Source organism: Pseudophryne corroboree, chromosome 2, assembly GCF_028390025.1.
Source record: "Pseudophryne corroboree isolate aPseCor3 chromosome 2, aPseCor3.hap2, whole genome shotgun sequence".
NCBI lineage: Eukaryota > Metazoa > Chordata > Amphibia > Anura > Myobatrachidae > Pseudophryne > Pseudophryne corroboree.
Genome location: NC_086445.1, coordinates 18,842,243 through 18,853,327, shown reverse-complemented (window position 1 = coordinate 18,853,327; position 11,085 = coordinate 18,842,243). Strand labels below are relative to the sequence as shown.

The 11,085-nt window shown below is 44.3% G+C and overlaps 1 protein-coding gene across 1 annotated transcript in view; it reads left to right on the top strand.

The window, feature by feature from the left end:
* The first annotated feature begins 404 nt into the window (after window positions 1–404).
* LOC134989176 (short transient receptor potential channel 2-like) overlaps window positions 405–11,085 on the top strand; it is a 47,563-nt gene continuing 36,882 nt past the window's right edge. Inside the window, exons 1-2 of the mRNA XM_063950592.1 lie at window positions 405–1,133; window positions 10,563–10,766. Coding sequence (XP_063806662.1) covers window positions 405–1,133; window positions 10,563–10,766 — 933 coding nt within the window. The remainder of the gene's footprint in view (window positions 1,134–10,562; window positions 10,767–11,085) is intronic.

The following is an 11,085-nucleotide window of genomic DNA, read 5'->3' as shown; positions in this document are numbered from 1 at the left end:
ACTGAATCGGACCCTATATTCCAAGGACTTCTGGTTTATTAGGGAACAATAGCACATTGGTCATGAGTCACAGGTGGTTGGTCAGTATGTGGGCCAAAGATCACATTCAAATCCTTAACCCATTCTGTTTACATTGAGTTTCACAAAAGCCGTCAAAATATGTGAAAGGCGCCCTTCTAATATCTAGTAACGAGATGTGAAAGACAGTACAAAAATGCTGAAATGTGTGATAAAAGTAACATAACAGTTATTAACCCATACTAATACAGTAATAAACACATAATAATGGAAAATAAACTAGAGGGAATGGGAGAAGAACCGCCTAGGTGCAGCTGATATGTAGAAGTGACGTTGACTAATGCTATGTGGAAGAGTGGGAATGTGACGCATCTAAAGGACTATGTATGGTGAATAATACTTCTCATATCTTCTTTCCCCAGCAAGCCAACTGGAGGGAAATTGTGAACAAGAAGCTGAAGTTTCCTGTGTCTCTTATCAATGCCATCCATGATGGGAACCTCATCCAGGTCCAGCAGCTTCTGCAGGTCAGCGATGGGATCCTGCGACAGCTGGACGATAGCGAGGACCGATCATGGCGGGAGGCTCTCAACCTTGCCATCCGCACCGGCAATGAGGAGATCATGAAGACCCTTTTGCACTGTGTCAAGTTCGATTTCAGGCAGATCCATGAAGCCCTCTTGGTGGCTGTTGACACCAACCAGCCGCATGTGGTTAAAATGTTGCTGGATCGACTGGACCAGGAGAAAGGGATCAAGATGGACATCAAGTCCTTCTCGTTGGCTTTCTTTGACAACTCCATTGACAACTCCCGCTTTGCGCCTGGGGTGACCCCACTCACTTTGGCCTGCGAGAAGGACCTCTATGAGATCGTGGAGATGCTGATGAAGAAGGGCCACGTGATCACAACGCCGCACAAGATCTCCTGTGCATGCCTGGAGTGCAGCAATGGGCGCAAGTATGACCTCCTAAAGTTCTCCTTGTCCCGTATTAACACCTACAAAGGAATTGCCAGCAGGGCGTATCTTTCCATCGCCAGCGAAGACGCCATGCTGAGAGCTTTCAAGCTGAGTCGGGAGCTGAAACGCCTTTCCAGAAAGGAGCCAGAGTTTAAGGTTTGTTCAGGATATAGTGAAGTACTGAGAGTCGTGGGGCCTGACGCCCGCATAGGGGCCATACTGAGGCAGAGGAGAAACTGCACCTAACATAGGGCTAGTGACCGTTCCTATGGTGCGACTGTGTTGTTTATTGCTCACTATTATTTGGCACTGATTATGATTATTATAGTTACGTATGCGGGAACAGAATGAGGACTAGCAGGCGATAGCTGCATTTGAGGATTTATATTAAAGAGAAAATCTGAATCTGAAAAAAGTAGGTGTCAGAAGAGACTGGGGTAACTAACATGTATTCTATCTCCTTTCCCTGAATATCAGCCAGTTGTAGTTTATCAGGAAATGCTTCACAAGTTGCTTGTGGTACCCTGTCATATTTCTCAGAAAGTCTCTTTCACAACCCAAGTCAATGACTTTAATCCATAAGTAGAAAACGGTGTTAGCATCTTTTCTCTGACGTCCTAGTGGATGCTGGGAACTCCGTAAGGACCATGGGGAATAGCGGCTCCGCAGGAGACTGGGCACAAAAAGTAAAAGCTTTAGACTAGCTGGTGTGCACTGGCTCCTCCCCCTATGACCCTCCTCCAAGCCTCAGTTAGATTTTTGTGCCCGAACGAGAAGGGTGCAAGCTAGGTGGCTCTCCTGAGCTGCTTAGAAGTAAAAGTTTAAATAGGTTTTTTATTTTCAGTGAGTCCTGCTGGCAACAGGCTCACTGCATCGTGGGACTAAGGGGAGAAGAAGCGAACTCACCTGCATGCAGAGTGGATTGGGCTTCTTAGGCTACTGGACATTAGCTCCAGAGGGATGATCACAGGTTCAGCCTGGATGGGTCCCGGAGCCGCGCCGCCGGCCCCCTTACAGAGCCAGAAGAGCGAAGAGGTCCGGAGAAAGCGGCGGCAGAAGACGTTCCTGTCTTCAAATAAGGTAGCGCACAGCACTGCAGCTGTGCGCCATTGCTCTCAGCACACTTCACACTCCGGTCACTGAGGGTGCAGGGCGCTGGGGGGGAGCGCCCTGAGACGCAATAAAAACGATATAAAAACCTTATATGGCTAAAAAAAATGCATCACATATAGCTCCTGGGCTATATGGATGCATTTATCCCCTGCCAGTTTCCTGAAAAAAGCGGGAGAAAAGGCCGCCGTGAAGGGGGCGGAGCCTTTCTCCTCAGCACACAAGCGCCATTTTCTTTCACAGCTCCGCTGGAAGGACGGCTCCCTGACTCTCCCCTGCAGTCCTGCACTACAGAAACAGGGTAAAACAGAGAGGGGGGCACTATTGGCAGCTAATATATAAATACAGCAGCTATAACAGCGAGTAACACTTATATAAGGTTATCCCTGTATATATATAGCGCTCTGGTGTGTGCTGGCTAACTCTCCCTCTGCCTCCCCAAAGGGCTAGTGGGGTCCTGTCCTCTATCAGAGCATTCCCTGTGTGTGTGCTGGGTGTCGGTACGATTGTGTCGACATGTATGAGGAGGAAAATGATGTGGAAGCAGAGCAATTGCCTGTGTTAGTGATGTCACCCCCTAGGGAGTCGACACCTGACTGGATGGTAGTAATTAAAGAATTACGTGACAATGTCAGCACTTTGCAAAAAACTGTTGACGACATGAGACAGCCGACAAATCAATTAGTGCCTGTTCAGGCGTCTCAGACACCGTCAGGGGCGCAAAAACGCCCGTTACCTCAGATGGTCGACACAGACCCTGACACGGATACTGAATCCAGTGTCGACGGTGACGAGACAAACGTAATGTCCAGTAGGGCCACACGTTACATGATCACGGCAATGAAGGAGGCATTGAACATTTCTGACACTACAAGTACCACAAAAAAGGGTATTATGTGGGGTGTGAAAAAACTACCAGTGGTTTTTCCTGAGTCAGATGAATTAAATGAGGTGTGTGATAAAGCGTGGGTTTCTCCCGATAAAAAACTGCTGATTTCTAATAAATTATTGGCACTATACCCTTTCCCGCCAGAGGTTAGGGCACGTTGGGAAACACCCCCTAGGGTAGATAAGGCGCTCACACGCTTATCAAAACAAGTGGCGTTACCGTCTCCTGATACGGCCGCTCTCAAGGAACCAGCTGATAGAAGGCTGGAAAATATCTTAAAAGGTATATACACACATACCGGTGTTATACTGCGACCAGCGATCGCCTCAGCCTGGATGTGCAGCGCTGGAGTGGCTTGGTCGGATTCCCTGACTGAAAATATTGATACCCTGGATAGGGACAGTATATTATTAACTATAGAGCATTTAAAGGATGCATTACTATATATGCGAGATGCACAGAGGGATATTTGCACCCTGGCATCTAGAGTAAGTGCGATGTCCATTTCTGCCAGAAGAACGTTATGGACGCGACAGTGGTCAGGTGATGCGGATTCCAAATGACATATGGAAGTATTGCCGTATAAAGGGGAGGAGTTATTTGGGGTCGGTCTATCGGACCTGGTGGCCACAGCAACGGCTGGAAAATCCACCTTTTTACCCCAGGTCACCTCTCAGCAGAAAAAGACACCGTCTTTTCAAACCCAGTCCTTTCGGCCCTATAAGGGCAAGAGGGAAAAAGGCCGCTCGTTCCTGCCCCGGGGCAGAGGAAGGGGGAAAAGACTGCACCATGCAGCCTCTTCCCAGGAGCAGAAGCCCTCCCCCGCTTCTGCCAAGTCCTCAGCATGACGCTGGGGCTCTGCAAGCAGACTCGGGCACGGTGGGGGGCCGTCTCAAGAATTTCAGCGCGCAGTGGGCTCACTCGCAAGTGGACCCCTGGATCCTGCAGGTAGTATCACAGGGGTACAAATTGGAATTCGAGACGTCTCCCCCTCGCCGGTTCCTGAAGTCTGCTCTACCAACGTCTCCCTCCGACAGGGAGGCAGTATTGGAAGCTATTCACAAGCTGTATTCCCAGCAGGTGATAATCAAGGTACCCCTCCTACAACAGGGAAAGGGGTATTATTCCACGCTGTTTGTGGTACCGAAGCCGGACGGCTCGGTGAGACCAATTTTAAATCTAAAATCTTTGAACACTTACATAAAAAGGTTCAAATTCAAGATGGAGTCACTCAGAGCAGTGATAGCGAACCTGGAAGAAGGGGACTATATGGTATCTCTAGACATCAAGGATGCTTATCTCCATGTCCCAATCTACCCTTCTCACCAAGGGTACCTCAGGTTTGTGATACAAAACTGTCATTATCAGTTTCAGACGCTGCCGTTTGGATTGTCCACGGCACCACGGGTCTTTACCAAGGTAATGGCCGAAATGATGATTCTTCTTCGAAGAAAAGGCGTCTTAATTATCCCTTACTTGGACGATCTCCTGATAAGGGCAAGGTCCAGGGAACAGTTAGAGGTCGGAGTAGCACTATCTCAGGTAGTGCTACGTCAGCACGGGTGGATTCTAAATATCCCAAAATCACAGCTGATTCCAACAACACGTCTACTGTTCCTAGGGATGATTCTGGACACAGTCCAGAAAAAGGTGTTTCTCCCGGAGGAGAAGGCCAGGGAGTTATCCGAGCTAGTCAGGAACCTCCTAAAACCAGGACAAGTGTCAGTGCATCAGTGCACGAGAGTCCTGGGAAAAATGGTGGCTTCTTACGAAGCGATTCCATTCGGAAGATTCCATGCAAGAACTTTTCAGTGGGATCTGCTGGACAAAAGGTCCGGATCGCATCTTCAGATGCATCAGCGGATAACCCTATCTCCATGGACAAGGGTATCTCTCCTGTGGTGGTTACAGAAGGCTCATCTTCTAGAGGGCCGCAGATTCGGCATTCAGGATTGGATGCTGGTAACCACGGATGCCAGCCTGAGAGGCTGGGGAGCAGTCACACAGGGAAGAAATTTCCAGGGCTTGTGGTCAAGCATGGAAACGTCTCTTCACATAAATATCCTAGAGCTAAGGGCCATTTACAATGCCCTAAGTCAAGCAAGGCCTCTGCTTCAGGGTCAACCGGTATTGATCCAGTCGGACAACATCACGGCTGTCGCCCACGTAAACAGACAGGGCGGCACAAGAAGCAGGAGGGCAATGGCAGAAGCTGCAAGGATTCTCCGCTGGGCGGAGAATCATGTGATAGCACTGTCAGCAGTGTTCATTCCGGGAGTGGACAACTGGGAAGCAGACTTCCTCAGCAGACAAGACCTCCACCCGGGGGAGTGGGGACTTCATCCAGAAGTCTTCCAAGTGATTGTAAACCGTTGGGAAAAACCAAAGGTGGACATGATGGCGACCCGTCTCAACAAGAAACTGGACAGATATTGCGCCAGGTCAAGGGACCCTCAGGCAATAGCGGTGGACGCTCTGGTAACTCCGTGGGTGTTCCAGTCGGTATATGTGTTCCCTCCTCTTCCTCTCATACCAAAAGTACTGAGAATCATAAGAAGGAGAGGAGTAAGAACGATACTCGTGGCTCCGGATTGGCCAAGAAGAACTTGGTACCCGGAGCTGCAAGAGATGCTCACGGAGGACCCGTGGCCTCTACCTCTAAGGAAGGACCTGCTCCAGCAGGGACCTTGTCTGTTCCAAGACTTACCGCGGCTGCGTTTGACGGCATGGCGGTTGAACGCCGGATCCTGAAGGAAAAAGGCATTCCAGATGAAGTCATCCCTACCCTGATCAAGGCCATGAAGGATGTAACTGCAAAACATTATCATCGCATTTGGCGAAAATATGTTACGTGGTGTGAGGCCAAGAAGGCCCCTACGGAGGAATTTCAACTGGGTCGTTTCCTACATTTCCTGCAAGCAGGATTGTCTATGGGCCTAAAATTAGGATCCATTAAGGTTCAAATTTCGGCCCTGTCGATCTTCTTCCAGAAAGAACTGGCTTCAGTGCCTGAAGTTCAGACGTTTGTCAAAGGGGTACTGCATATACAGCCTCCTTTTGTGCCTCCAGTGGCACCTTGGGATCTCAATGTAGTTTTAGGGTTCCTAAAATCACATTGGTTTGAACCACTTGCCACAGTGGATTTGAAATATCTCACATGGAAAGTGGTAATGCTGTTGGCCCTGGCTTCAGCCAGGCGCGTATCAGAATTGGCGGCTTTATCCTATAAAAGCCCTTACCTGATATTTCATTCGGATAGGGCGGAATTGAGGACTCGTCCTCAATTTCTCCCTAAGGTGGTTTCAGCGTTTCACATGAATCAACCTATTGTGGTACCTGTGGCTACTAGGGACTTGGAGGACTCCAAGTTGCTGGACGTAGTCAGGGCCCTGAAAATATATGTTTTCCAGGACGGCTGGAGTCAGAAAATCTGACTCGCTGTTTATACTGTATGCACCCAACAAGCTGGGTGCTCCTGCTTCTAAGCAGACGATTGCTCGTTGGATTTGTAGTACAATTCAACTTGCACATTCTGTGGCAGGCCTGCCACAGCCAAAATCTGTAAAAGCCCATTCCACAAGGAAGGTGGGCTCATCTTGGGCGGCTGCCCGAGGGGTCTCGGCTTTACAACTTTGCCGAGCAGCTACTTGGTCAGGGGCAAACACGTTTGCTAAATTCTACAAATTTGATACCCTGGCTGAGGAGGACCTGGAGTTCTCTCATTCGGTGCTGCAGAGTCATCCGCACTCTCCCGCCCGTTTGGGAGCTTTGGTATAATCCCCATGGTCCTTACGGAGTTCCCAGCATCCACTAGGACGTCAGAGAAAATAAGAATTTACTTACCGATAATTCTATTTTACATAGTCCGTAGTGGATGCTGGGCGCCCATCCCAAGTGCGGATTGTCTGCAATACTTGTATATAGTTATTGTTACAAACAAATCGGGTTGTTTATTGTTGGAAGCCATCTTTTCAGAGGCTCCTCTGTTATCATGCTGTTAACTGGGTTCAGATCACGAGTTATACGGTGTGATTGGTGTGGCTGGTATGAGTCTTACCCGGGATTCAAGATTCTTCCTTATTATGTACGCTCGTCCGGGCACAGTATCTTAACTGAGGCTTGGAGGAGGGTCATAGGGGGAGGAGCCAGTGCACACCAGCTAGTCTAAAGCTTTTACTTTTTGTGCCCAGTCTCCTGCGGAGCCGCTATTCCCCATGGTCCTTACGGAGTTCCCAGCATCCACTACGGACTATGAGAAATAGAATTATCGGTAAGTAAATTCTTATTATTTGCTAATTTATTTAACACACTGTTTAGGAAATAATCCAAGCGATGCATTTCTATTACTTTAGAATTGTCGTTGCTCTCAGTATCTTATGGAGCCAGCACCCACAATTATTCTGTCATCAAACGTAAAAGTTTCCTCTCTGCTGAGGCTCATATTGTAGCCAATGCAACATAATTATTATGATCTTTTACTTATATAGCACCACTATGTTCTGCACTTCCGTGAGATCGGTTGATGTTTACTAATCAGTCACTTCTCCAGTGGAGCTTACAATCTAATTCCTACCATACACACCCCAGGACCAATATGGTGAGAAAGCAACAAATATTTAAAAATCGATATTTGGAGAGAGGGAGAGACACAGAGATACCCCCCTTCTCCACCCCCACCCCCGTGTACACGGAATAAACATGTATGATTGTGTCATTGCTGTGTATGTATGATTGTATCATTGCTATGTATGTATCATTGCTGTGTATGTATTATTGCTGTGTATGTATGATTGTATCATTGCTGTGTATGTATCATTGCTGTGTATGTATCATTGCTGTGTATGTATTATTGCTGTGTATGTATGATTGTATCATTGCTGTGTATGTATTAATGCTGTGTATGTATGATTGTGTCATTGCTGTGTATGTATTAATGCTGTGTATGTATAATTGCTGTGTATGTATGATTGTATCATTGCTGTGTATGTATTATTGCTGTGTATGTATGATTGTATCATTGCTGTGTATGTATTATTGCTGTGTATGTATGATTGTATCATTGCTGTGTATGTATCATTGCTGTGTATGTATCATTGCTGTGCATGTATGATTGTATCATTGCTGTGTATGTATCATTGCTGTGTATGTATTATTGCTGTGTATGTATTATTGCTGTGTATGTATGATTGTATCATTGCTGTGTATGTATCATTGCTGTGTATGTATGATTGTATCATTGCTGTGCATGTATGATTGTATCATTGCTGTGTATGTATCATTGCTGTGTATGTATCATTGCTGTGTATGTATGATTGTATCATTGCTGTGTATGTATCATTGCTGTGTATGTATCATTGCTGTGTATGTATGATTGTATCAATGCTGTGTATGTATTATTGCTGTGTATGTATGATTGTATCATTGCTGTGCATGTATGATTGTATCATTGCTGTGTATGTATCATTGCTGTGTATGTATGTATGTATCTATCATTGCTGTGTATGTATCATTGCTGTGTATGTATTATTGCTGTGTATGTATGATTGTATCATTGCTGTATATGTATTATTGCTGTGTATGTATGATTGTATCATTGCTGTGTATGTATCATTGCTGTGTATGTATGTATCTATCATTGCTGTGTATGTATTATTGCTGTGTATGTATGATTGTATCATTGCTGTGTATGTATCATTGCTGTGTATGTATCATTGCTGTGTATGTATGATTGTATCATTGCTGTGCATGTATGATTGTATCATTGCTGTGTATGTATCATTGCTGTGTATGTATGATTGTATCATTGCTGTGTATGTATCATTGCTGTGTATGTATTATTGCTGTGTATGTATGATTGTATCATTGCTGTGCATGTATGATTGTATCATTGCTGTGTATGTATCATTGCTGTGTATGTATTATTGCTGTGTATGTATGATTGTATCATTGCTGTGTATGTATCATTGCTGTGTATGTATTATTGCTGTGTATGTATGATTGTATCATTGCTGTGCATGTATGATTGTATCATTGCTGTGTATGTATCATTGCTGTGTATGTATTATTGCTGTGTATGTATGATTGTATTATTGCTGTGTATGTATTATTGCTGTGTATGTATGATTGTATCATTGCTGTGTATGTATCATTGCTGTGTATGTATGTATGTATCTATCTATCATTGCTGTGTATGTATCATTGCTGTGTATGTATTATTGCTGTGTATGTATGATTGTATCATTGCTGTGCATGTATGATTGTATCATTGCTGTGTATGTATCATTGCTGTGTATGTATTATTGCTGTGTATGTATGATTGTATTATTGCTGTGTATGTATTATTGCTGTGTATGTATGATTGTATCATTGCTGTGTATGTATCATTGCTGTGCATGTATGATTGTATCATTGCTGTGTATGTATCATTGCTGTGTATGTATTATTGCTGTGTATGTATGATTGTATCATTGCTGTGCATGTATGATTGTATCATTGCTGTGTATGTATCATTGCTGTGTATGTATTATTGCTGTGTATGTATGATTGTATCATTGCTGTGCATGTATGATTGTATCATTGCTGTGTATGTATCATTGCTGTGTATGTATTATTGCTGTGTATGTATAATTGTATCATTGCTGTGTATGTATCATTGCTGTGTATGTATTATTGCTGTGTATGTATTATTGCTGTGTATGTATGATTGTATCATTGCTGTGTATGTATTATTGCTGTGTATGTATAATTGTATCATTGCTGTGCATGTATGATTGTATCATTGCTGTGTATGTATCATTGCTGTGTATGTATTATTGCTGTGTATGTATGATTGTATCATTGCTGTGTATGTATCATTGCTGTGTATGTATTATTGCTGTGTATGTATGATTGTATCATTGCTGTGTATGTATCATTGCTGTGTATGTATTATTGCTGTGTATGTATGATTGTATCATTGCTGTGCATGTATCATTGCTGTGTATGTATTATTGCTGTGTATGTATGATTGTATCATTGCTGTGTATGTATCATTGCTGTGTATGTATCATTGCTGTGTATGTATTATTGCTGTGTATGTATGATTGTATCATTGCTGTGTATGTATTATTGCTGTGTATGTATGATTGTATCATTGCTGTATATGTATTATTGCTGTGTATGTATGATTGTATCGTTGCTGAGTATGTATTATTGCTGTGTATGTATCATTGCTGTGTATGTATTATTGCTGTGTATGTATGATTGTATCATTGCTGTGCATGTATGATTGTATCATTGCTGTGTATGTATCATTGCTGTGTATGTATTATTGCTGTGTATGTATGATTGTATCATTGCTGTGTATGTATCATTGCTGTGTATGTATCATTGCTGTGTATGTATAATTGTATTATGTATATTTGTATTATTGCTGTATATGTATAATGGTACCATTGTTGTGTATGTATTAATGCTGTGTATGTATAATTGTATAATTGCTGTGATTGTATCATTGCTGTGTATGTATCATTGCTGTATATGTATAATTGTATTATTGCTGTATATGTATAATTATACCATCTTCCGCACCCCTGTGATCTCCGCAGCCGGACTACCTGAGCCTGGAGGACCTGTCTCAGGAGTTTGCGGTGGAATTGCTCGGGATGTGCAGGAACCAGAGTGAAGTCACCGCGGTGCTGAATGACTGTGGGGACGACAGCGATGAGGAAGAGTTGGACAATCAGGCCTTTGAGGAAGGGATCCCGAACCTGGCCAGACTCCGCCTCGCTGTCCACCATAACCAGAAGCGGGTAACTGATTACCTGTCAGTGCAGATCACTGCGGCAGGATAGGCAATGTGTGTATGTGTGTGTGTGGGGGGAGGGGGGGGGATACAGAAAGCACGTCACACACCTGGATTATGTCAAATGCATAGATCATCAGTTATGTGTATATTACGGGTGCAAAATCCAAGAAATGTCTTATGGAATAGAGGACACCCAATGAATAAACAAGGTACCACGCAAGGCAGCCATCTTGGGCCCACTGCTTAGGTTACACAGGGCAAGATGAACAATACCTGGAGAGGTAGTAGACAATGGAGAAATACAGCATTTGAATGGTGAGATA